This window comes from Cylas formicarius, unplaced genomic scaffold (assembly GCF_029955315.1).
Source record: "Cylas formicarius isolate icCylForm1 unplaced genomic scaffold, icCylForm1.1 PGA_scaffold_3__17_contigs__length_32017465, whole genome shotgun sequence".
In the NCBI taxonomy this organism is placed as follows: Eukaryota; Metazoa; Arthropoda; class Insecta; order Coleoptera; family Brentidae; genus Cylas; species Cylas formicarius.
In genome coordinates this window covers 27434595-27461066 of record NW_026844326.1, presented here as the reverse complement: position 1 = coordinate 27461066, position 26472 = coordinate 27434595, and the positions used below count along the sequence as shown (strand labels likewise).

General features: G+C 39.6%; 2 protein-coding genes across 7 annotated transcripts in view; both read left to right on the top strand.

Moving 5' to 3' along the window:
• The window catches only part of LOC132699991 (bone morphogenetic protein receptor type-1B), a 174608-nt gene extending 159260 nt beyond the window's left edge, over positions 1–15348 (top strand). For 3 of the 4 annotated variants that reach the window (XM_060667021.1, XM_060667024.1, XM_060667022.1), the window contains exons 2-3: positions 11849–12024; positions 12167–15348. In XM_060667021.1, coding sequence (XP_060523004.1) covers positions 11849–12024; positions 12167–13468 — 1478 coding nt within the window. In that variant the 3' untranslated portion in view covers positions 13469–15348. Of the gene's footprint in view, positions 1–8283; positions 8418–11848; positions 12025–12166 lie in introns of those variants that run through there. The other variant, XM_060667023.1, reaches the window with a different exon arrangement.
• Positions 15349–15457: 109 nt separating this feature from the next.
• LOC132699992 (RNA-binding protein lark) lies at positions 15458–25627 on the top strand. 3 transcript variants are annotated; one of them, XM_060667027.1, is made up of 4 exons: positions 15458–15622; positions 16064–16715; positions 19315–19670; positions 25310–25627. In XM_060667027.1, the coding sequence occupies exons 2-4, from the start codon at positions 16194–16196 to the stop codon at positions 25356–25358; spliced, it is 927 nt and encodes a 308-aa protein (XP_060523010.1). In that variant the 5' UTR covers positions 15458–15622; positions 16064–16193; the 3' UTR covers positions 25359–25627. The 3 variants fall into 3 exon arrangements, with proteins under 3 accessions (XP_060523010.1, XP_060523008.1, XP_060523009.1); XM_060667025.1 differs by having other exon boundaries at positions 15483–15622; positions 16047–16715; XM_060667026.1 differs by having other exon boundaries at positions 15484–16715; positions 24172–25627.
• Positions 25628–26472: the final 845 nt, after the last annotated feature.

Sequence of the window (26472 nt, the reverse complement as noted above, 5' to 3'; positions counted from 1 at the left end):
ACTCTAATACCGGTATTCGTAAAATATTTTTTTGAAAATTCTAGTCTATTTTTTTATGGAGAAACAATCTTTGTTACGTGTATTATAGTCGTGGAAAGCTCCGTTTTTTTTAAAGGTATTTTTAATTTTACATACCCATAAACAAACTTCTAATGTGTATATACACGCTAAAGGCAGTATTTTAAACTCCCGGAAGAGGGACCTGCACGAACTATCCGGCGACACTCCAGCAATGCACCTTAGGACTTTTTTTTGGGATTTGAAAATAGATGTCGCATGACTTGAATTTCCCCAAAATGAAATACCAAAGAGTAATCTCGAATAGATGCGAGCATAGTAGAAATTTTTCATGCACTTTCCAGTCAAAACAGTTTTTAAATTGTGTATTAGGAAACAATAACTATGATAAGATAGGGTTTCGTCGAGCTCTAGTCCTAAAAATTTAGCGTGCTTTTTTATTTCAACGCCCGACCAGACATTCATAGAAAGATCTTTTTTGTTTTGTGGGCATTTGAATATCAGTACACTTGTTTTTTGGACATTCAAAAAGAGTTCGTTGGTGTTAAACCAGCTATTTAGCAGTACAAGTGCTCAGTTAATTCTGTGTTGAAGAGTTTGATAAGAGTGTGAGGAGACTAAACTTGAACAGTCGTCAGCGAACTCTGGTAGACCCAAACTAGGTGAGCAGAAAGTTCATTGATAAAAAGGATAAATAAAACGGTCAAGCACTGCGGTAGGCCTCTATCTACAAATTGGACTTGAGATTTTTTTTATTTGACACAAGTTGCCTCTCTCCCGCCTTATTTCAACATGCTGCCTACGATTTGTTAAGAACGATCTGAACCAGTTCAGAGCTATTCCACGAATTCCGTATTGTTCCATCCTATTGAAAAGAATTTCGTGGTTCATACAGTCAAACTCCTGCAAAATATCCCAGCAGGATGCTCTCCAGACTCAATATAGTTGATAGCATGCTCCAAAAATGAATGGGTCGCTGTTTGGGTTGATCTGCCAGTTCTGAAGCCGTGCTGGCTTTCAGACAAAATATATATATTTTGCATGAAAATGATTTTCGCCCCTTTCATGTTTAAAGGACTGATGATTGAAATTCAAAATTACCCGCAATTCTTAAATGTCGTTTTGTTCACTGACGAGGCGACATTCAGTCGTGATGGCATTGTAATTTTTTTCAAATATGCATCAGTGGAACAAGGAAAACATCAGCGCCGGATTCCTTTAAATGTATGGACAGGAATTATAGGAGATAATCTTATAAGATCTTATATATAAGAGAAACAACCATCTTTGCTGGAAGAGGTACCCTTGCAGTGGCGCTCATTTTACATTGGCTGTATGAAGGTATTTAAATCAGGCATTTGAACATCGATGGATAGGTAGGGGCGGGCCTCTAGCTTGGCCGCCTCGCTCACCAGACCTTGATCCGATGGACTCCTTTTTTTGGGGGCTCTTAAAGTATTTAGTGTATGAAGCACCTATAACAGATATCAATGTATCCAATGTTATAAATGTATAAGAAAATGAATTGTAATTAGCATTGTATACTGTTTATTTCCCGATTATTATTAATAATTTCTTATTTTCGAAAATGTAAAATGCATTTATGAAATTAAACATTGGCTTATGCCATTTTTTCACTTTTTTAATTTGAAGCATACTGTTTTGAAAAATTTAGTGCATGTCGTCTGCAGGTTAATACTGCTGGCCTGCATTTTCGCTTGCTTTTCCGTGACAGAAATGCACATCGCGATATCCAGTCCCACCTTTCCGTAAATTAGAAGTATTCGGGCCGAGAATAAAAAAGTCGAATTGTGAATAAACGATAACACTTATCGACTCAAAACAAGAGTAAGAATTTTTGAGGATTTGTGATTCTGCGTACGCAATATCAGTCTAAATAAATAAAATACAGGGAAAATAAAAAAATGTTCTAGGTAAACACTTTTATTTTGTAACAATGATGTGAAATACCAGCTTATTCCGTTAACGCCTACTGCGTTAAAAATAAAATTTACGAAAATTAATTTTCACAAGCTATAACTCGGAAAACATTACGATTCCGAATTTTTTTTTATGGCATACTACCGTTATTTTACCACGCTGAAACGTTCCTCCAAGTTTCCGAACGCAATTTATGAACACCCTGTATTTAATTCCAAATTTTTTCATTGTTTAAAATGATTTTAATGCGTGTTTTCGAAATATTTATAGATAACAGCCATGGAATAAATGTGGAAATTTATTTTAAAATTCTGTTTCAATGAAATTTCAACAGAAGTACGTAATTTTCGGCCGCGGTATTTGCTGTTATCTTGGGCCACACTATACAGGTAAACTACGTCGGATAAATTGTGAAATATCCGCACCAGATGGCAGATAATGGGCGGTATACGAGTCAAGGCAGACATGAAACCCATCGGTGTCCACCCCAGATTCGGACCATAAAAATGAAGCAACGTCTTGTATCTTCTGTCGGTGTTATTCCATATTTTTATATGTTGTAAGTTGTATAGTATAGGTTGTTCCGTTTACTATGGGATGGTGCCTTATATCAGAAGCTTTAAACTAGTATAACATTTTTTTAAAGTTGTTTTAATCAACTTATAGTTTTATATTATTATGTTATTTTATGTTTTATGTATATTAACGTATTTTTCTATATCTCGGAACTTACTATACCTAAGTCTCTGACAATTTCTGACATCTTCGTTATAAATTTTTATTATTATTATCTTATTATCATTATTTAGTTAAAAAAAAACGTTTTTTGGACTTGAGATATTTTTTTGTATCAAAATAACTATAGCATTAAAAAATGACCATGTTAGGTAGCATAAAACTGTGAAATATTGGTTCGCAAACTCATAGGTAGCGAAAATAGTGAGTTTCTGTAGTGCTCTGCTGCTTATTTTCCTCCATATTTCCTCCTCATAGTTCTTTAACAATGAGAAAAGTTTTGTTGCCAATATTTCGAAATCAAAAATTTTTTCAACTAAGCAAACCTATACTAAAATATAAAATACGATAAAATGAAAACACTGACTTCTACATTTTTATTGTTGTTTTTTGATCGCTGTGTATTTATCTATTTGTAACATACAAAGACAACTAAAGAAGATCCCCCTCCACAAGTAAATCAATCCCAGAGAGAGGCTTTCTATCTCAGAAATCCATAGGCTTGCAAACATCAATCGAAACTTTTATATAGCATATATATGAAATGTGTCTAGGATTTTCCGAAATAATCAAAAATTCTTTACTATAGAGTGTGTTCTATTTATAATAAGAAAGTTGTTACTTGTCTGCCAAAATACAAACACTTTGTATATATAATATTTTATTTTGAGGATATAAATTAACCGAAACAATTTTTGTCTCTAAGTTTTTTTGATATTATTTCCAGATTCTGAGAAATCCCATAATAAACGGACCTCACTGTACAATATATAACGCACCAGCTATAGGGGCCACCGTTACTCTAGGTTTCAGTAATCGCTGCTATCAGTATTATGACCAATCATTCTTATCTCCGATACAGGTTTCTCTCTTATATACACTGAAGAATGAAAAAAAAAAATAGATTCAAGTTAAACTTTCTAAATATGGCCGTACCGGGTGTTTCGTAATTGGACATCGCCACTGAAATTGGAGATTTTAAAATAAAAAGGCAGTTGAAACCAACGCCTATTATTTACGAATTATGCATGCGCTTAATCGTCACTAATTATAATAATTACAAATTATGAGTAATTAATGTTTCTTTTTTAAATTTTATTGCGAAATAATTTACATGACATGGTTGATACTATGCTTGCCTTTGTCCTCTTCAAATTTTGTTTTAAAAAAAAAAAAGTATTCCTTATCATAACGACTAAATGTTTAGTGTTATTTTCGACTATCAAAATTATAATTAAGGCTTTTATGTGGAGATTTTTAAATCTTTGATTTGATTCCTTTCTTATTTCAAATGGATGACCACGTATGCATTCATTATTGCTTAATGCCATAAAGGGCACGTCAGATGGAAATTGGTCATGCGCAAACCTAGACATTTGAATGAGGTCCCCTCGCAGCCGACGCTGACTTAATGTTGGCAGACTAAGTATTTTGAGACGGTCATCGTAAGGTGTATGTCTAAGTTGAAGTGGCCAGCTCGTAGCGCCGAATGTAAGTGGTAAAAAGTTTGCAAGCGATGCGAGGACTAGGATTTTTAAGTCTTTTTTAACAAAAATAACACGCAGTTTGCTTCTCGTACAGACAACGCAAGATCATTAGTTACTGTCACACGTAGGTCCATCTGAAAATCGACACTTGACACAATGTTTCCATTGATATAATTGTTCTTGCCAACATGCAGCACAGAGCACTTTTGAGCATTTAGCGGCAGTAGCCAAATTGAACACCACTTGCATATAGTATTCAAGTCTCTCTGCAATACGTCCGCATGTGTTGAAGGATTTTCAATAATAAGCGCTCTCCGTATTCACTAAGAATAGCACTCGTCCCAGCACCGATCCCTGGGGGGAACTCCACTAGGCACGTTTTGTGGCAGTGAAAAAGTGTTACCCTCTGGTTATCTTCCCTTCGGTGCTGCGCGAAAAATCGCGTAGACCGGCAAGGATAAAATTCCACGGAGCGCGGTCGGGCGCCCGATTTAAAAAAAAAAAAAAACGCGCGTCACGCCAGACATTCCCGATCGCGGAGGAAATCAAAACGTCGAAGTGAAACCGGAGGGATATTTATATCGCGCGTCATCTGGAAAAATCAAAATCTAGCGCAGCTGCGCGCACACAGGTGCGGCGTTCCGACTATTTTGCATAACGCGATCAAACGTCCAGGTCCGTATCCGCTTCGTTTCGTACTAACGGGGCCGTGATAGTCATTTTCCGCGTCGGCGACTTCGTGCCGGCCCTGGTACAGACGAATTAACAATTCCGATTAACGCTTGCAACACAACGTCCGGGTATCATTATGATTCGGTGGTATAGCCGTTGAATAACGTAATAAGTTTGAGGAATTTGGTAATAAAACGATCAGCCCTCTCTGGTAAGAATATTCATTCTTTCTACTAAATCGCGGTTGGTAACGCTGGGGAGGTCGTTGTGGCATCAAACTTTGGATCCATATTTATTGAATTGTTAAGGATATTCTCTCTCATAATAGGTTTAGGTTTATTTATTCGACCACAATATACATAACGTTGTGTACCAAGTCTAATAAAACAATATATGAATAAAAGTATAAAACAGTTAAAGTCACGAAACATATTTCTAAAAGTAGACAGGTTATACAGGTTTAAAGTTTAAAATTTAGGTACTCGTGAGTACTGTAAAAACAGTTTATTGTCTGCTTGATAACTCTCTTAAGAAAAATGTTACTAAGGCGTTTTATATTGGAAGGTAATTCATTGTAAAAGTTCAGGTTTAAAGAATTTTTAATTGGTTTATTCAGACGGTATCGGGGAATCGTTAACTGGCGTGCATTACGCGTTTTGTAGGAATGAGTGTCAGACTGAACAGAAAAACTTGATTTATAAGAGTGAATCTCGATTAGTATCGCAATTTTAGTGTGCAATAAAGCGAAATACACACTCCTCATAACTTTCGCAGCATAAACAGTGCTGATGACTATGACAGACCAATCGAATCTATCGTCGCAGCAAGTCTTGTTTCTACTGTTCGGTTCGTCTAGAGACGAACCCCCGCAAATAATTGTGGTGTCGGCTGCAAGTAGTGTACACTTGACATCCTGAAGAAAATGTGCAAAATCGTTTATATAAATGAGGAAAAGGACCGGACCCAAAACCGATCCGTGAGGGATACCTTGAAGCTGCGGTAAAAAAGCTTCGAAAAAAGATATAGTCTATTGTCAGATGACATTCTTTTATGTCTCAACGTAACGATATCTCCTTCTTCTTGTTTGGGTGATCGTCACCAATCTCTGTTTCTAAGCCATGAATGTTGTTTTCTTCCTGGGCCTCCCCATCATGTTAGTTGTTTTTATGTTGATACTCGGCCTGTCCAGTAGAAATTGCAGATCCTCTTAATTTATGCGCAATTATAGCGGTAACGTTGCATCTCTAGTTTCAGCTTCTAATGCCATTCGAAATATTTTTTCTACAAAGTATCGTTGATGATATACAGCGCTGTCTAACTTGTGACGTTGGAGGAATCTGTCGCTAGGATTTGGCTGACTGAGTACAAATGTCTGATTATTCTGATGTCCTTGTCATCCACGCCAATCTCGGTCCACCTCCGAACTGTGTCTCACATTCGTTTGATATTGTGTGATTGAGTGCGTGACTCATCAAATTAATAAGTCGCACCGTTTAGTTTCATGGATTTTATTGAAAAGAGTTGTTAACAACTTTTGCTTACACGCTGTCGTGTCCTGGACACCTACCATTTTTCGACTTCTAAACGATACCTCCAAAGATTATAAACTTTCCCAATAGGATCTGTACACTATACACTACTAGTACTATTGGCAGTCTTCCTTCTACCTCTCAGTATTACAAAATGTCCTATTGCTGCCCAAACAGGAATGCTTTTACGTCTAAAGGTGAAACCTGGTTGATAAATTGCTGTGCATTCGTCTTTTTAGGGCAACTTAACACGTCGATATCTTCATTATTCCAAATATGAAAGAAAGTGCCAAAGCAGTATGCAATATCATAAAATCTGATATCTCTCCTTTTCGGGGAGGGTTTTTATTTTATTTATTACTTAATATGTTACATGGTTATGAGATTTAAAACCCACCGATAATAGTGCTGCAGATGAAGGCGTTTTATGAGATCCCTGTGGCGTCCTATCTTTACGACAAATTTGAGTTTATCCCGATGGTCCAGTCTTATTCAGTTTTAACGAACCAGATCGATAGAACTATATACTCGCACGGGAAGAACTTGCGAAGAAGAGCTAGACCACAAAACATTTTGTACACTATAGAAGTGATTGACGAGTGGTTCGTGGATGTTAGCTTCTGAAACTACTACAATAGCACCAGTACCATATCTGAGTGAAAAATTTGGCAAATGAAGACAGAAGGCAGGGAAGTTGAACAATGCAAAAATGCTATGCAGGAAGTTCGAAGCACTGGGATTTGGAAGTCGGCTAGAGACAACCGTGATCGATAGGACCATATTCTCGACACCGGAGCTCGTTAGCATTTAGTACCACCGGGCGGGCGTCGAATAAAATTTAAATACGTTATGCCGAGGGGGCCCCGAACGCGGCCCATTCAAATCCCGAAAAACCAATTAATTCCGAAACCAAAAAACGCGCCAGAGCTATTACATTTATATCCCAAACAACAACAGCACAGACTCCGGCCTGTCACGAGGCGCCAGTATCGATACTTATGAAAACGCTGTACCCCCGTCTTATACCTGACTCCGGAGAGGCAAGGCTGGCCAACATCTCGAGCTGCGACGCTGCCACGTCTCTCGCTATTTCCCACAATTTCAGTATCGACCAAATCTGATACACAAAAAAGTACTTTGACTTAGATTTTACAATAAATACTATTGTGGTGTTCTTTTTCACAAAGCTAAAATCCGTCGTAGCGCTTTTAGACATTGAAATTGAAGACCCTAAGACCATCGATTCATAACATGACCCTCCCCCGTATGGAGAAAGGATCGACTATCCAGTTGTTTTTTTTCCTTTACTACGAATACATGAACTGCCATAGTTGTTGGCATTTTAGAATAAGGTGGACCTATTACTTTAACAGCTTCAAATGCCTAACTTGGTAATTTCTTATATCTGCCTCTCCTATGGAAGATCCTATCGTTCTTCTTCTACCTCCAATACATGAACTGCCAAGATTGTTCATGTTTTTCAATAAGGTAACTTAATTAATTTAACATCTTCAAGTGTGTAACTTCCTCAAATCTATTTATTCTATGGAGGAAGGATCGACGATTCAGTCGTTCTTCCTTTTCTACTACTAATACATGAACCACCATAAATGTTGGCGTTTTAGAATAGACTAGCTTAATTTAATACCTAACTTAGTAACTCCCTAAATCTACTTCTTCTATCGATAAACTGCCATAATTGTTGACCTTTTAGATTAGAGTGGCTTAATTAAGTTACGGACGTCGCTAGTAGATAGCTATAGTAGATAATTGTGACGTAATTTTTCCGCAACTCGGTACGGCGTTATTGGGTGGTACTTTGCGGGGGAAGAGCTACGAGCCGGCAACGCCGGATCGACTTTCGTCTCGGCTCGAGTCGTATCGGAATCCAGTAGTAGTCAGTTGGTTTCGTTATTCAGGTTAACGCGTCGGTGTGTCGTTTTCTCAATCTGGTGGCGAATTCCGCGAAAAGTGACACCAAAAACTATGCCATTGTGATCTGTGGAGATGTACGTCACCGAGGTACTTGCGGCCGGTAAGTCGTCGACGTTCGATTGCGACGTAGAAACCTACGAGACGTTCCCCAATCGGGTGGTTAGAGAGAGGGTACGACGAGGTTTGTTTCCAGGTGGTTTCGACCGAGAGGCGCCACGTTCTATCTTGCGATGTTTACGCGATTTTATCTCAGTGAAAACGTTTCGAACGTAAACAGAATTCGTAATATTGGAACGCGATTGGCTTTTATCGCTTTCGTGCGCTTTAATCGTCGAAAACAATTCTCTTCCCTTTCGAAGGCCGTACGTTGAATTGGACACCCTGTAAATAGATTCTTTGGGCGGGCGATAATTGTACGAGATGGTGATAAAACTTGCCAGACCCTAATCCTATTGAGCCTCTGGCGTTAGTGTTTCGATAGAAGATATTTTTCTACTACAGAAAGTCTGCAAAAATAATTCATCGCTAGCGCTGTCGAACGGTTTGACCTTATTATACATGGGTTTCCGATAAACCGACATTTTTAATTCATCGCGACTGAACTCCGATTTCGATTCCGTTTGAATCGAAAAGCGACGGGCTCAAGCGTGGTGTAGCGTCGTAGAACCCGAGACACCGTCGTAATATATCTTTTATATATTTAACCTCCGTTTATCTTTGGTTCAGTAATTCGAAATGTTTTCCCGAACGCGTTTGGGTAATAGAGTCGCCGGTCCAAAGGGCAAGATTTACTAAATTTTTGACATTCTTGATAATCGGTTTTTTCCAAGGGGACCTTCGTATCGCTAAACGATCAACCAGCGCCGTCCATTAATATCGATAATCTCCGAAGTGTCTACTTTAGAAATAGTTACGACAAAGTGCAGGTTAAAATAGAAAGAGAAACAAAAGTGAGCGCAACGTCACTATGATGTGATATTAAAGAGGGGAGGTATTGCGTAAACTTACTATTGTGCAATTGAAATGAAGATATGTAGATAAAGATATATACACCGAATCCGAATGAGTGATCGACGTATAATGGTCAAGGAAATCTCAGAAATTACTAAGCTTTCTGATACAAGTGTTCGTCGAATCCTGCATGATCATTTAGGTATGCATCAGGTTAGTGCAAGATGGGTTCCTAAAAACCTTTCGGCTATTCAAAAACAATGCCGTGTCGAGTGTGCGCGGCCTTTTTTAGAACTCTGTGAGTCGGAACCGAAGCCTGTAATAGAAACTATTCTGAAGGGAGATGAAACTATGGTTCTCTATTATGATTCTCTATCGAAAAAAGAATCAACGGAGTGACCTCGTAAGGGTGCAGCACCACCAAGAAAATTCAGAGTCTGCCAGTCAACAAAAAAGGTGATGGCCACGATATTTTGGGATTGTGAAGGAATTCTTTTGATATATTTTAAAGAAACTAATACCACTGTCAATGGAAATATTACGCAACATTATTACATAAATTGTGAGACTGCATACTTGTAAAACGTCGAGGAAAACTGACCAGAGGCGTGCGTCTTTTGCACGATAATGCACCTGTCCATATTGCTGGTGTTGCACAAGCTGCCATTTTAGAGTGTGGGTTCCAACAGATAGATCACCCTCCCTATAGTCCAGATATGGCCCCCAGCGACTATTATTTGTTTGGATATTTGAAAAAGGACTTACGTGGACGGCGGTTTAAGTTGAGTTAAAGGAGGCTGTTTTAGCTCGTTTTGCAGACAAACCAAAAGAATTTTTTTTTAAAAGGGATTGAGTTGTTAATAAAGAGATGTAATAAGTGTATTGAAGTTAATGGGGATTATATTGAAAAACAATAAAAAATTGTTACTCTACTTTGTTTCTTTCATATTCAGGACAGGAAATTTTGGCGCTGCTCTCGTAGCATGACGAAGACAAAATGAATAGAAGAATTTTCTCTCGTAACATAAATATGAAGCATCTGACAGATAATCGATATATATTATATAGAGGTATATTAAAAATTACACAGAAAGATAAAATTTTGCGTTTTTCATTAATAGTCACGAAAGCATTTGGTTCCATTGCTTTTTCCTTCTTTGGAACCACAGTATTACCAATTCTTATATCTGAATTAACTATTTTAGAGATAGATAGATGGACATATGATAGCTTTGCAAATTTGAGAATCTCACATCTTGCACGTTCAGATAGTGATACGTATATAGAATGGAGAAGACAAAATGGATAGAGGGATATCTCTCCCGTAACATCAATGTGAAGAATCTGTCAGTTAATAGGATAGAGGTATATTAAAACAGAGAGAGAGATATATAAAATTCGTCCTTGTTTCTAACTAGTCACGCATTTGGTTCAGTTGCTTTTTCGGCTTTTCGAATCATAATATCAGTTCTTACATCTGATAACTTTCCAAATTTGAGAATCTTGCATGTCGCAGATTAAGATAGAAATACGTAGATAATACGAGGCCATTGAGATGTGTATTAGTGTAGACATGTTAACAAAGAGAGACGCGACGTTTCGGGTATCGCGTAACTTGAAGCGTGCGCATTTGATTCAGCTGCTTTTTCCATTTTCCGAACGTACTTGAAATACCGGAACCTCGCCCTTGGTCTCGCGACGCCTTTCGTTCCATAACCTATCGTTTAGCGAGCCGCGTTGAGAGCGTTCGCCAATTTCGGTGGAATAGAAAGTCGCCGCGGCGGCTGCAGCGGCGGCATTAGACTTCGGGCGCATAATAGCTACGACGAAAAATTCCAAGTCACGCCAGCCGGTCGCGGCGATAAATCGCGACTACGAACCCGTTGCTCGACTTATTGTAAATATACGTTGGCGATACCAGCGGACCACGTGTGCCACTAGCTTTGTCCGTCCGGACTAAACTCTCCACATATTTTCGGCTCGGCGGACCCGAACGGCCGGTACAATAGAGACAAGCCGTTCAATTATAAAAAAATGAAAAAAAAAAACGTGCGATCTGATATAAACACTTCGAGAATGCGGTCGCCTTCGAAAAAAGTATCTCTCTAATACATACATAATTATTTAAAAAAAAGATATTTAGGTGGAAATTAAATTTACACGAAAGCTAGGGAAATGGTCTTGTTCTCAGTGACTTAAAAGTCGCAGTCAAAAAGTAATAATTACAAGTGCTTTTTTGAAGTTCTAATCCCAGTCACTGCAAATTTGCTGTTTGCTATCTCTTTCCCCTTCCCCCCCCCTCTTGTGTTTCTTTCCTTTTTTCCCATCTCTTACTCTTTTTCTCTATTTCTTTCTTTTTTTGTTTCTCTTTTTCTATCTCTCTTTTTGTATATCTTTTCTTTCTGTTTTTTCTGAACTTTCTCTCTATATCAATCTATATATTTTCTCTCCCTTTCTCTATGTGCTCTGAACTGTATTTATTCTCTGACTGTAAATATTTTGGCGATTTAAACGGGTTTTGCTAGTTTTAATCTCGGAAAGCGGGGTTGCCGTTACTAAATAATTCTTTTTTGTTTTCAGTGCGCAAGTGCTACTGCGAGGGACACTGCCCGAATCGCCAAAGCAATGGGACCTGCGAAATCAAACCGGGCGGCATGTGTTTCACCGACGTCGAGGCCGCCATCAACGACGACGGCGTCGAGTACCCGCTGCGACGGTACGGCTGCTTGCCCCCCGACGACGGCACCTTCATGCAGGTTAGTGTGTGGTGTTCCGTCTCTTTCTTTGCTTGGAATTTTCTTCAATTCGTACCTCCCTAATATTTGTTTTTCCTTTCTACCCACCAAAACAATCGAGCTAAATCTTCTGATGCCCCATTCATATTGATTCCCTTTACAGTGCAAGGGCCACCTGGTGCCCCACCGACAAAGCAAGTCGATCCAGTGTTGCGACGACGCGGACTTCTGCAACCGCGACCTGAAGATAAGCTACCCGGAACGGCCGGAACCGGACGTGCCCGGATTCGGGACGCAAGACAACCTTCCCTTCATCGTCCTGCTGACGTCGGTGACGTTTTGCCTCACGGTCTTCCTGCTGGGCATCGCGTTCGTATACATGAAGTACCGCAAGAAGGAGGCCCACGGCAAGTTCGGCCTCTACTCCAAGGGTTACCCGTCGGAGAAGTGTCCCAACGTCGACATCCACCGCCCCTTGACGAGTCTGATCGAGCAGTCCAGCGGTTCGGGTTCCGGTCTGCCGATTCTAGTGCAGAGGACGATATCGAAACAGATCCACATGGTGCAGTCGGTGGGCAAGGGCCGTTACGGGGAGGTGTGGCTCGCGCGGTTCCGTGGCGAAAGGGTCGCCGTCAAAGTGTTCTTCACGACCGAGGAGGCGAGCTGGTTCCGAGAAACGGAGATCTACCAGACGGTCCTGATGCGGCACGAGAATATCCTCGGGTTCATCGCCGCCGATATCAAGGGTACCGGCAGCTGGACCCAGATGCTCCTTATTACCGAGTACCACGAGAAGGGATCGCTGTTCGACTACCTCCAGGACCACTGCCTCGAATCCAACGGTCTCCTCGTCATGGCGAGGAGCATAGTCAGCGGTCTGGCGCACCTGCACACGGAGATCATCGGCACCAAGGGCAAACCCGCCATCGCGCACCGCGACATCAAGAGCAAGAACATCTTGGTGAAGCGGAACGGAGAATGTTGCATAGCGGACTTTGGTCTCGCCGTCAAGTACCTGAGCGACGTGAACGAGATCGAAGTGCCGCCGAACATCAGGAGCGGTACCAGACGCTACATGGCGCCCGAATTGCTCAGCAAAAGCATCGACGTCAACAACTTCGAGGCGTATCGGAAAGCGGACGTATACGCGCTCGGCCTGGTGATGTGGGAGATGTCGAGGAGGTGCGTGACCGGGGACAAGTTGAAAATCGCGGACGACTACGCGGTACCGTACTACGACTGCGTGCCTAGCGATCCGAGTTGCGACGACATGTCCCTAGCGGTGTGCGTAAAGAAACTGAGGCCCCAGGTACCGCTCAGGTGGGAAACGGACCCGGTGCTGAGGACGATGTCGAAGGTGATGCAAGAGTGCTGGCACCACAGCCCGGACGCCCGTCTTACCACGTTACGGGTGAAAAAGACGCTGGCACGTTTAGAGCCCGACGTCACCGTGAATATAGTTTAGTGTGTGTGTGTGTGTGTGTGATGTACAGACGCAAAGCTTTAAACTTACTTGTAAATATCAGAGCGTTAAGGTTGTAAATATCGTTAAGTAGTCCAAATGTACCTTGATCCGAAACTAAGGAACGTCGTCGCGTTAAGTACGGTGCCGTACTTTCTATATTAGAAGAGTATTTCCGCGAAAATAACCGAAAACGGACTCGGGAAGCCTTCTCGAAGGAACGAGAAGAAGCGACCGCCCTTCCATTTACTCGTATTTATGCGAGGCTCCACGCCATAAAGTTGTACTTGGACCGTTTTGCACATCAACGATTTGACAAATTACAATAACTTAACTTCCTACTTTCCAACGTCTAGTTGAATTCAAAATGTCTATTGGTACTGTGGGGATACATTATACAATAAATACAGACACTGCTTATCTAATCATATATAATTTAATAAAAGAAAAGATACTCGATTAATTATTTATAAAAACAGGATTCATTCTCTCTTCATTAACGATACATCTTTGAACTTATTTATAAATAAATAGTCATACAACAATAACGCTTTAATAAATCCCAATGGCACAAGTTTGTGCGCCGTGGACCTTGTAACTTGGTGAGATTGTACATAAACGTTCGACCAAATAACCATTAAAATAGGATAACCGTGCCATGAAATTGAAGGTTGGTCGCTATGTCCCGAGTACCATTAGAACAAACTTGAACTTATTTTAGTACTACGCAGTCGCAAAGTTGATCGAAACAAGCCTTACCTCTGTGCCGTAGGACGTGCCGGATGATTCCTACCGTGGTGCCATCGTCGCGTATACTTTACCGGGTTATTGTGTCAAAACGGATCGCAGAATGGTTCGGCAAAGCAGCACCAAAACTTCAAACGACACTCGTTAAAATTGCACCATTGACTCGGCTTTCGGAAAAGAAAAACAAAATTTCGCTGTTGCTCAAAGATCTTTTTTATTTCTTGGTTAGGATGACATTTTGTTTCTGTTTTGTCTGTATACTCGACCATTCGCGTTTAATTTTGCGTTTTTAGTTTTTATTATTGTAAAGTAAATAGGCCGAGAGACTCTTGGAATGTGCATTTACATTTGTAAATATCGTTCTCGCGTAATTATTTTAATTTGTCTAGAGTTTATCGAGCCGAATGGTTGCGTAAGTCTGTTCGTTTGTAATTTTAATAGCAAGACTGATATTTTGGATGTTGTTTTTCTCCGTGTATAAAGGTGTAACAAAATGTAACAAATATATGTAGCTTAGTACATTAACGTTGGTCTTTTATTTCATCAAATATGAACACGCACTCACCGAAAAGTTAGGTTAGCGTATTTATTTACAAACAAATCCCGTTCCAGGCAACTCACCATATTTAGGCTACTTGAAATCTTAAGTTCTATTTACCAATACCAGGGCCAATTAGTTTCGATTAGTGATACCACAAGATGATTTGTTTCACCAATAAAGGATAGGGAATTACTGCTATAGGATGTCAGTGAAATACAGAAACTATCATTCCCGACTAAAAAAAAAAAACTCGAAAGGGACCCTGAAGCAACACTGATTTTAAACAAATTGCTACTGCGCCGGCTTGCGTGAAAGGTCCATAAGATTTTAAGGCAACGATTTTTTATTTTCACTAAAGTGACACGGCACTAATATGTATAAATTGGGATGCAAAAACCTTTAACTTTCGGCGCAAAGGCATAGATAAAACATTTATCTTTGACAGCTGGGCTAACTTCAGAGAACGAAATATGCTTGTGACTGTGGGTAAAGAATAATACAAATTTAATTTTTGTTTTTTCCAAATTCGATAATAGCCGCTTTCAATGTTTTAAAGTGCAAGCCGGTATCCCAATTTAACGAGACATTCAAAATATCCCGCTCAAACTGGGACGGAAGTTGCTCGGAACTCTCCGACCGAGGGCGCTGCAAACGCAAACCGGCAATCGGGATTGGTCGGGTGATGATTTTTCTGCGGAGGGGGCGGTCGAGACTTCCGTCGTTTTGAAGGCCAGACACGCCATTGCTTGTCGCACGTCGCTTGATGTTGGTGTGATTAGTCCAGTCAAAGTGTGCCGTTGTGAGTTTTTTTCGTTACCCCACGTTCCAATAAAGCAGCAAAAATTGAACCCGAACAGAGCGAGGTTAAGGTAAGAGGCGTTTGTCGAATTGGTTGCCGTCTTTCCGTCGTGCGCTTCGTCGGCTACGGTGACCGGGCGGCGTTACGTTTGATTCGTCGATTTTTCCGACCATCGAGTATGCTTCAGTTTCAATTCATGCCGTTTCCGTATCGTATACACGCTGCAATATACCGCTACGCCGCCGTTACTATTTTATTTTGTACAACTTTGCGGGTTTTTCTCGATAGCATCCGACGGCCATTTTGGTAAACCGAGGCACTCCTACACCGTCGCGCCGCGTCTATATACGGGTTGTTCTTTGGCCGCGATCGATTCGGTGTTGGGTCGTGATAAAATGGCAGTGGGAAGGTATCGCGGGAAATGTGCAACGCGCGAAGAAACGCGACCGCACGGCGAAGGCGACGTGTGTGTTTGATAATTCGAGGTGTTTCAGATGCCGGGTTTTAGCAGTGCGGGCACGTTCAAAATATTTATCGGCAACCTTGCCGAGAAAACGACGGTTTCGGAACTACGGCCCTTATTCGAGAAATACGGCAAGGTTGTGGAGTGCGACGTGGTCAAGAATTACGGGTTCGTGCACATGGAGAGCGAAACTGAAGGACGCGACGCTATCAATAACTTGAACGGTACGATGTTGAACGGCCAATCGATGAAATGCGAGGCCGCGAAGAGTCGGAAGGCGCCGCAGACGCCGACCACCAAGATATTCGTCGGGAACCTCACCGATAACACCAAAGCGCCGCAGATACGCGAGTTGTTCAAAAAATTCGGCACCGTGGTGGAGTGCGACATAGTGCGCAACTACGGTTTCGTCCATCTCGAGTCGTCGGGAGACATTAACGAGGCCATCAAAGAATTAAACGGGATGATGGTCGACGGGCAACCGATGAAAGTGCAACTGTCGACGAGTCGCGTGAGACAACGGCCGGGCATGGGCGATCCGGAACAATGCTACCGCTGCGGCCGCGGGGGGCATTGGTCCAAGGAGTGTCCTAAAGGGGTCGGTCCGGACAGGTTCCGCGAGCGCATGTTTGGACGCGACCCTTACCCTCCGCCGCCGCCGCCGCCCTTCCTACGCGACCGGATGATGGGCCGATTTGGGGTAAAACGCGACACAGACACCTTTTTCGAAAAAAAAAATCAAAATCATTCTTTTCTCTCCTCGACTCGCCCGTGGACGAGGTCGAAACTTTTCGAATGAATCCGCGTGCAGACCCGCGCGCAGCCATTTTACGATTCGGGTCGTCTCGGTTAAGATCGGGTCGGGGGGGTTCGGCGTTCGGGAACGTTTCGGGAGTTCGGCGCTTTTCGGGCGGCGGAACTATCGATCCGCGCGCCACGCAACGTCAAAATTTAATTTTAAATCCCAATTAAGAATTTTAGTGAAAGTTTAAAAGGATCGGGTCAAATCAGCCACCAAAATTGGCACCCCAGATTTCACGCAAACATGATTTCACAAAAATTTCACCGGTTTCAGATTTTACGGATTCACGGATTTAGTAATTAAAAAACTATTAAGTTAAAATAGTATACAGGGTACTAAAAACTCTTAGACTGGCAAAGCTGCAATGATGAAATTCAATACCTCAACATGTCGAGTGTTATAATGTCAAAATTTTGTTTCTGTTAATTACTGAACTGGGCAACGCCGGTTTTTCAGTAAAAAGCACCCCAACACTAACATAATATCTCCAGATCTGCCATGCCATGCATACTAATAATCAATTGTTCATTGCCCATAAGATTCAAGCTTTTACCTCAACATAACCCTTAGCTTCCAACTTAGTGAGTGTGGGACAATTTTTCACTAACCAATTAGACAATGTATAGTCGAATCTAGAATCTAGAAATGTTCGCTGCCCCATCCTTTTCTTAGCAAATGGTTGCTTAAGTTTCCTTTCGTTTTTTTCTGTAGCAAAGTGATCATGAGATATGTGTTGTTTTTGAAATAGAAAATAGTGTACTATTGAAACGTTACCAGAATTATAAGTATCTCCGCCTTTTTAAATTCTTCAAAAACCTCCAGGTATTTAATTTTATCTTATCTTTCCAGCTATGGTGGTTTTTGAGATATTTAGCCATTCCGGTACTTTTTGATACTTGACACTTTTTTTGAAGAACTTATTTTATGCCTCATGTTTTTAAAATACCAATGGAGCTTGTCGAATGCAATTAACGAAGGGAGGATGAGATCCTGGAATAGTTATTTAGTCAAATATTGAATGTTTTTTAGATTAATTTGTTGCTAAAGTGCTAAAAAATCAGATTTTCAGAAATATCTGCTGATTTCACGGAACTAAAAGATGTGCACGGACTTTTTTTTTCAGTTTTGACAAGGACTGACTGCCGTGCGTGGGTGAACGTCATTGTTAAAAAAAATCAACCATCCCTTATAATTCTCTTAAATGAATTAAAACTTCATCCAGATAATTTTAGAAATTGTTTACGCTTAGATGAGATTATTACAACATGAAACCACAGCACTAGTTAAAAACAAAAGCAGGATATTCACATGTAAAAAGTTGTAGTGGTATAAAATTATTTTATTTTTAATAATTTTATTTCAGTATTCTTTCTTTTTAATCAACTATCAACATGTTTCCTGTTTAAAGGACTCGATAAAATGAGAAAATTTTCCTTGTGATTGAAAACGTCACAAAGATTGCTCAGCTTTCACACGCATGTACCACTATTTGAAAATACGAGGAAGTCGAATCGGCCACTTAAAATGATGAAATGTAAATGTAAAACAAACCTGTATATTTTTATCTCTTTGAAGAGTCTTTCCATTCTGTATTCAAAAATACAAGTCGTAGGGCATCGCAAATTAGCCGTTATATACACAAGGTTAGTCAAAAAATTGGTAAAATATGGGGCGTCAAAGTAACATTCCAGTTTTTTACATATTATGTTAAAATTTGTTATGTATAATTGCCCTGTCAGGTTACAGTACCAGAAGAAAGGATAGTTTTGTAGCCCATCTGCCCCCTTTTTTTGTACATTTTTCAAATTTCAACAGCAAATGGAAGGCAAGATATTTCGAGTAAGGTTGTATAAAATTACGTCCCCTACGGCATGGAAGTCAACAAAGAAAAGGAAATCAAAATAACCGTTTTACCATCACGCTCGATGTTATTATTCTAAATTTTCTCGTATTTTTTATGGTTTTAACAACTGTTTTGTTTATCTGAGTTGCGACATCGATTGGTAGATTTTTTTGAATTAAATATTGAATGAAATATCTATTTCCACACACTTATCTAATTTAAAAAAAAAATTTATTACTGGTACAACGCAATACGTAGCACCTATTTTTATAAAATCATGATTAAATAAAAAGCAGAACACCGCTAAATATTATACGAACCAGAACAGAAAACATAACATATAGATGCTATAATAATTCAAAATCAAATGAATCTGAATTGGTCGTTGGTACTCTCCGGATTCAGTGACTATTGCGTCTTATGTGGGCATCAAAAAGTATTGAAATGAACGATTGATCGAAATGATTCGGTCCTCGTAAAATGAACGATTGACACAACACTAAAACAAATCAAATTGAGCGGATCGATTATTTTGCCGGCGAGTTCGTTTTGTCGATTGAGTTCGGGTGGTTCGCCGGACCTCCCCGCGTTTATGTCGCGATTGTTTCTCCCGGTGCCCGACGTTAACGCCGGCTTTTTCTTTTCTTTTATCAGGACGGTTACGAAGGTTACTACGAGAGGCGGTTCCCCGAAGACTCGCGCGAACTGTACGAGCGGCGGTATGCCGCGTTACCTCCCGGCAGCCGAGAAATGGGTCTGCGCGGTAGTCGCGAGTTCCTCGCGCCGCCGCTGCCGCCCCGACGCGAGCCGCTGCCTCCGATGCCCTCCATCGGTCTGCGCGGCTCACCTTCGAGTAGCTTGAGCGCGCGCATGAGCGATCCGACGTTCGCGCGGAGCAGCGAGTACACGATGTTTAGCAGACGGTCGCCGCCACCGACCGCCACCCTGACCAGCTCGAGGATGAGCAGAATGTACGAGGACTTTAGCCGGGATTCGTTCGACGAGAGAAGGTGAGCATGCGCCCGACCACAGATCAACCAACAAGCAGATGATACGGCTGCGCCACTTTGGATCGTATATCCCCTAGCCCGATCGAGTAGGGCCTTACTTTTTCAGCGATGAACTGTTTCATATTCGTCCAAAACGATCTCGGAATTTGGTCTAAACGAATACGTAGTTGTAGCTGCCCGATGCTAATCCCTGATCACCAGACCTCCAGAAATATCGTCCAAGGTGTTTGTAAGTTTTCGCGTATTATAAAACTCAAACTGCAACGCTGATTCAGTAGGTTTTTAAGAAATCGACGTTTCTTGTTATACAAGGTGTTTTCTAATTGAATGTCAATAAATTTGAAACATGTAATATCTGTAAAACAATTGACGCACATGCACTATGTATATTAAGACACAAATGCGCTTATAAACGAATGCAAAAACGAAATAATATTTTGGTTAATGAGATCGCCGCGACGCTAGCTAAATTGAGAACTTTTTTGTGTGACAAAATAACAAAAAATCAAGTTTTTAGTTATCAACTAGTGTCCTTCAAAAAAAAATAGACAGTTTTCATGAAATAAGATAACATTCTAAAAACAAGATAAATAATAAACGATTCTTATTTAAAAAAAAAACTACCTACTGTCAATAATTGTTAATAAATTTGTAACAACATTTTTGAGAAAAAGTAGAACATAGGACTAGATAAGTTGTTAAAAGTGTCCTCTACCTTGAAGGATACACGCTTCAGCTCTTTTCCTCATATTGCCGCGCACTTTTTGAAGTATACCTAGAGTGTTTCTTATTAAATCGCAGGAAGCTCTTGTGCGATCCTTTGGGTCGTCTACAGTGTTAACTGGAGTGTGATAAACCAGACTTCTAAGGTGAACGGAGTGTTGTCTGAAAATTAATGGTTGCTATGGAAACCACATTTAATGCAAAACTGATGATTTGACAAGATAAATAAGAACTAAAAGTTCATAGTTTCACGTAATTATATATTTTGACATGACAATTGTTTCGAGACAATCAATCAAATGTAATCAAATGCAATAAAAAATTCGTTTGAATTAGTCAACAAAATTAAATATATCAACATCCCTTCTAACGCAACACGTCTTTTGATGTACAAAACTTATTTCCCAGTATTTCACCTATGGGTGTGATTGATTTAGCAGATTTCACGCTATCTCGGAAACAGGTTAACCCATTGGTGAAACAAGATTTATTAGATTTATTAGACCAAAATTATTTTGAATTTAATGGACAGCTTTATATCTCTAAAGAAGCTTTGATTATGGCAAACCCACTTAGTCCTTTGTTAGCCGAGATTTTTATGGATAATTTGGAAAATATCATACTAGAACGTCCTTTAAGTAAAAGTTTTTTATGGTGGTATGGATGCGTGGATGATGTCTTTGCTTGCTTTGGTGGAACGGACAGATAATTGAATTCTTTTTTAAATTACATTACCTCATTACACAATCGTATAAAATTCACTATCGAGATTGACCAGGATAACTCCATTAATTTTTTAGACTTAACTATTACGAAAGCGCAACACAAATTAGATTTTTCAATATATCATAAACCTTCACACGCGGGCACAGTCATACATAACAGCTCAAATCACCCTTATATACACAAAATGGCTGCATTTAACTCTTTTATAGACATACTTCTTAATACGCCACTCTCAACAGTAAATTACAACAAAGAACTTAATAGCATTAAACAAATTGCACTAAACAACGGCTACAATCAGTCCATTATAGATAAAATTATAAATAAAAAACAAATCCAGACAACAGCAACCTCTTTTTATCCGAAACCTAATATAGAACACGAACAATTTAAAACAATTACATACATAGGGGAACCTAGTGAAAAAGTTTCAAAACATTTGTCGAAATGTGGTTTAATATATAATACCTTTCAGAACTAACAACACAATAGGAAAATATTTGGAAAAACGAAATGTCCAAAATCTCAAAAATCAGGTGTCTACAGATTGTGAAATGCGGATCTTATCCTAAAATTTATATTAGACAAACAGGTAGATCCTTTTTAGAAACAATAGTCTTGATTCTAATTATGCTACAGACTTAAACACAGAAAAACACATTTTTGACGACAATTTGGATATTTTACATACAGCCACAAAAAGTAGAAAATCAAATTTATTGGAAGCAATGAAAACAAAATGAGACATCGATCGAGAGAACGAGATCGATGAAAACGATCAATTAGTTTTAAATAACTCTCCTATATTGAACTTAAATTCTCACAACATTAATTAAGGTTTTATGGTCATTTTTCGGTATATATAATAGCAGGTAGTTTATAAATATTACATTTGATGAAGACACGGTGTTGTCGAAACAATTGTCATATCAAAAAAATATATATATAATTTCGCCACCTCAGTTCAACTGATGATTTGAACGTTCTCATTAGACATCCCCACATAATACTAAGAGTCAATACAAAAAGCAAGAAAATAAGTACACCTTATGACATCAAATGATACAATACTGTGGCATTTTTGGTATCGCTCTTTGCAATAGAAATATTCAAATACCTTTTCACTCTTCAAAAAATCACATTTCCGGCAAAAATTAAGCAAAAGCGGGGGCGTAAGTACAAGACACATTTCATGGGTAATGTGTATCGGAATATTAGCAAGACACCTTGTTGACGTATAATGAGTTAAATTTCTTATTTACCTATGTTGTGAATACAAAAAACATTATTATGAGTATATATAAGGTTGTTCGGAAAGTCATTTCGTTTTTTCCCGTCAGAGGACTTAATTACGTTTTTTCGAAACCAACTTCACACTTAAGCCGCATAACCATTATATGTCTTGAGAGCTGATATTGCAAGGCTTGTGTGTGAAAAAGTTCTATTAATTCTACGCAGTAGTTTTTGGTTGGTGCCCTTTTAAATATGGAGAGCAATAAGCAGCATTTTCGTCATATTTTACTTTTTTACTTCAGAAAAGGTAAAAATGCTGTTCAAGCGAGAAAAAAATTGACGGATGTGTATGGAGAAGGCGTGTTAACAGTACGCCAGTGCTAGAACTGGTGTGCAAAATTTCGATCCGGCAATTTTGATGTCGAAGATGCACCACAGTCTGGAAGGCCGGTCGAAGCTGACAAAGATGCGATAAAGGCATTATTTGATGCAAATCGGCGAATAACCACACGAGAAATCTGTGAGAGATTAAATTTGTCGAATTCGACTGTTTATGGCCATTTGAAAGGCATGGGCTTAACCTCGAAGCTCGATGTGTGGGTGCCCCATGTCCTTACGGAGCGAAATTTGTGTCGTCGCGTTGACGTGTGTGATTCGCTCCTCAAACGTCAAGAAAATGATCCATTTTTGAAGCGGATTATTACTGAGGACGAAAAATGGGTTGTATACAACAATGTTATACGCAAGAGGTCATGGAGCAGAAAAGATGAACCGGCTCAAGGCGCGTCAAAAGCGAACATTCACCAAAAAAAGGTGATGCTCTCCGTTTGGTGGGATGTCAAAGGAATCGTTTTTTTTGAGCCTTTGCCGGACAATACAACGATTAATTCAGAAGTCTATTGTCATCAACTGGACAAATTGAATGATTCACTTAAAGAGAAGAGGCCCTAATTAATCAACAGGAAGGGTGTAGTGTTCCACCAGGATAATGCGAGACCTCACACAAGTTTGGTCACTCGCCAAAAACTTTTACAGCTTGAACGGGACGTACTGCAACATCCACCATATTCTCCAGATCTGGCGCCTTCCGACTACTATTTGTTCCGGTCCCTGCAAAATTTTTTGGATGGCAAAACCTTTACCTCAAATGAAGATGTCAAAAACCACCTGAACCAGTTTTTTGCTAGCAAGGACCAAAACTTTTATGAGAGGGGAATTATGTTACTGCCAGAAAGATGGCAAAAGGTGTTGGACCAGAATGGCCAATATATAATTTAATAAAATATTTATTCATTATACGAAAACTGTCTTTCATGTTCCCCAAAAAAAACGAAATGACTTTCCGAACAACCCAATAGAATATTAAAATGTAAACACTGCTATCTCCCTCGATTATATAGCTAGCGTTTGCAAATCTCGGGCACTTCTACTCTGCAACTACTAAAATTCTTATTCTTATTATAAAAACATACCTAAAGTTTCTTGACGAGCATAGTTAATGTAACCACGATGCACAACTTGCAGACTGGTCACGCAATGGTAAATTCTCGAGACTTTAAAGCCCCGGGATTAAAATTCTGGATTATATCCCGGAACTGGAAACGCTAAACCCAACTAACCGTTGTCAATATTTTTGGAGGTCTTCGGTAAGTGTGCCCAACTGCATTTGGTGGACATTTATTCCCAAAAACAATATGTTCCCTTCCCAACATTGCCCCTATTATGATCGGAAGCAAAATTATTTTTTTCGATTGCTGCTACTTTTTCAAAACTCGATTTTGACACAGTAGAACCTAAAAAAAAAAATTGGTTAATTTAGTTGAGAAGAGGAGTTATACGGACGAAGAGGAGGAGAGGACGCCTGAACGAAGTGTGTTCGACCAGGACCTTATTTTGGGCACCGTGTTTATTTCGCGTAGTTCCAACTGCAACGGGATGCGTGGTTTTCGAACTTTCTCACTATTTATTACATCGCCATCGCAACGAAATAGTATTTCGCTCGGAAACGGAGTGAGGGCGTTTCTACAACCACACGTCGCGACGAAACCTTAATTTTACGCAAATAAGTTTGTCCGAGAGTCGCAATGAATTTCTTCTCGGAAAGTTCCCCGAGTCCGGGCCCAGAGGACAAATTTATTCGATCAAATAGTGATTTGACAGTTCTTCCGTCACCTGTGCGCCTAATTGTGAAAAAAAAAATACGTTTTTCGCATTTACGGCTGAAAATACACTTGTAGAGAAGACGGGGTTGATTTTTATGCTTGTTTAGCCCCCGTTTTTCTTTTTTGTGCCACTGTGTATATTGGACAAAGATGAAAGTGTCGTCCTCGTGCATGTGAATTTTGTTGTGTTAGGAAAGGCGGAAGGAAGGGACCAGACTGAGTATTTTCTGAATAGAATGAAAGGAGCGATTTTTGAAAAGTGCCTCCTTTAATTGGCGTAGATTTTTTTAAGTGGATGCTCGGAGAAGTACTACTAATACGGAAGAGATCGAGGCGAGCATTTCATGCTGCATAAAGGATCCGGAACAATTCAATTTCTAGTACCAACGAAGTAAAGCTTATTTTTATCAAACATGTTAATATAAGAATTTGTAGCGATGATAATAAATATTGTATTAATCGAAGCATCCATTAATTTTATTTAAATCTGCAGTGGCACAAAAAAAATAAATGGGAGTGGGGCTAATGTAAAAAGATGGCCGCGTTTACCTTACTTTTTACTTTATATAGAAGCGCATGGTTCGATCTATATTCCTGTATTAACGTCCATGCGCATTCGTCGGCTGGGCTCCCATTGATTTTGTTCGATTCAAGTGAAAACACGGGATCGAAAGCCAGGAATGCGCGTGGGTTCTCCCACCGCCCGAATTATATACATATATTATCTGTTTGTTGGGTGATCTGTGGTTCGACGATGTTGGCTTTTACGTTGTTAACTGATATCATTGGGGTTAGGCCGGCACTGAGAGGACCATCACCGACTAGGAGGTACGCCCCCTATTAGGCAGTAACGGGGGGAGCGGGCGGAGTCGCGGTTTCAATTGTGGACGCAAGGGTCGTTTGTAAGTGTGCATTTGTTGCAGAATGCATTATTTTTTTATCGTAATCGTGGGCTCTATGTGAAAATTGAGGGAATCACGACCTAGAATAATTTTATAGTTCATGTGACAGTCTTTTTTTTATTATAATTGTTTAAGAATCGCGGCGGTAGGAGGAAGAAATGTGTAGCATAAGGTTTTTTGTAAGGTTAGAAAATACATACCTCTTAAGATTCCTAAGGGTTTTTTTATTGATATTGGACCCGGTTTCCTTCCTTTCCCGTTCCCAACCGGAGAAGGTAAATTTAAAATTGTTAAAATTACAGAAGTTTTTACAAAGGCAGTAGTAGCAAGCAGTAGCGAAAAGTGAAACCAACCAAAACTAATTTTTACAGCAACAGGCCGGCGAAAACCTTATTTCCAATTAAAGCAGGGACTAGAATAATGTATGTATCTTGTCAAATGAAATTAAACCATCAATAACAGTTAAAATTATTTTTAAAAGCTTTTAACGCACAATCTGCCACAACTCTCAAAAATGAAAATGTCATCCCATTCCTATTTGATTGATAATAATTTTATGTTTATTACACGAAAATTAGTTGGTTCTGAATAACATTGGAGTCAAACTAACCAAAATTATTCTTTACAGTAACAGATTCACGAAAAGCTTATTTCCAAATTGCCAAGTAAACCATCCAACCAACACCTATCGCAGAGTTAAGCGAAATCAGCATGGATTTTATTACATGAAAATAAATTGATTAGTCTTGAATAATATCGGGGTAAAACTAACTAAAACAAGTCTTAACAGTAATAGATCAATTAAAACCTTATTTCCCAGTAAATGCAGTGCCTAGAATTATCTAATCAATCTTGCCAAATAAAGTTAAAGCATCCATCGCAGAATCAACCAAAAACGATAATATTCCACCTGTTTTGCTTGGCAGACCGATTAAAAATTCCTTTTCAAAATCTCAATTCCTCCCAAGGCTAGTTTTTTAAGCAACACTGTCGATTACTCTGCCTTCAATGCACATTCTGCCACAACTCTCAAAAACGAAGATGGACATCTCCATG

Coding starts and splice junctions, on each gene's coding strand:
- LOC132699992 (XM_060667025.1), top strand. CDS start 16,047: ATGCCGGGTTTTAGCAGTGCGGGCACGTTCAAAATATTTATCGGCAAC. Junction 16,716..19,314: donor GGATGATGGGCCGATTTGGG/GTAAAACGCGAC, acceptor TTCTTTTATCAG/GACGGTTACGAAGGTTACTA. Junction 19,671..25,309: donor GATTCGTTCGACGAGAGAAG/GTGAGCATGCGC, acceptor CATTGGGGTTAG/GCCGGCACTGAGAGGACCAT.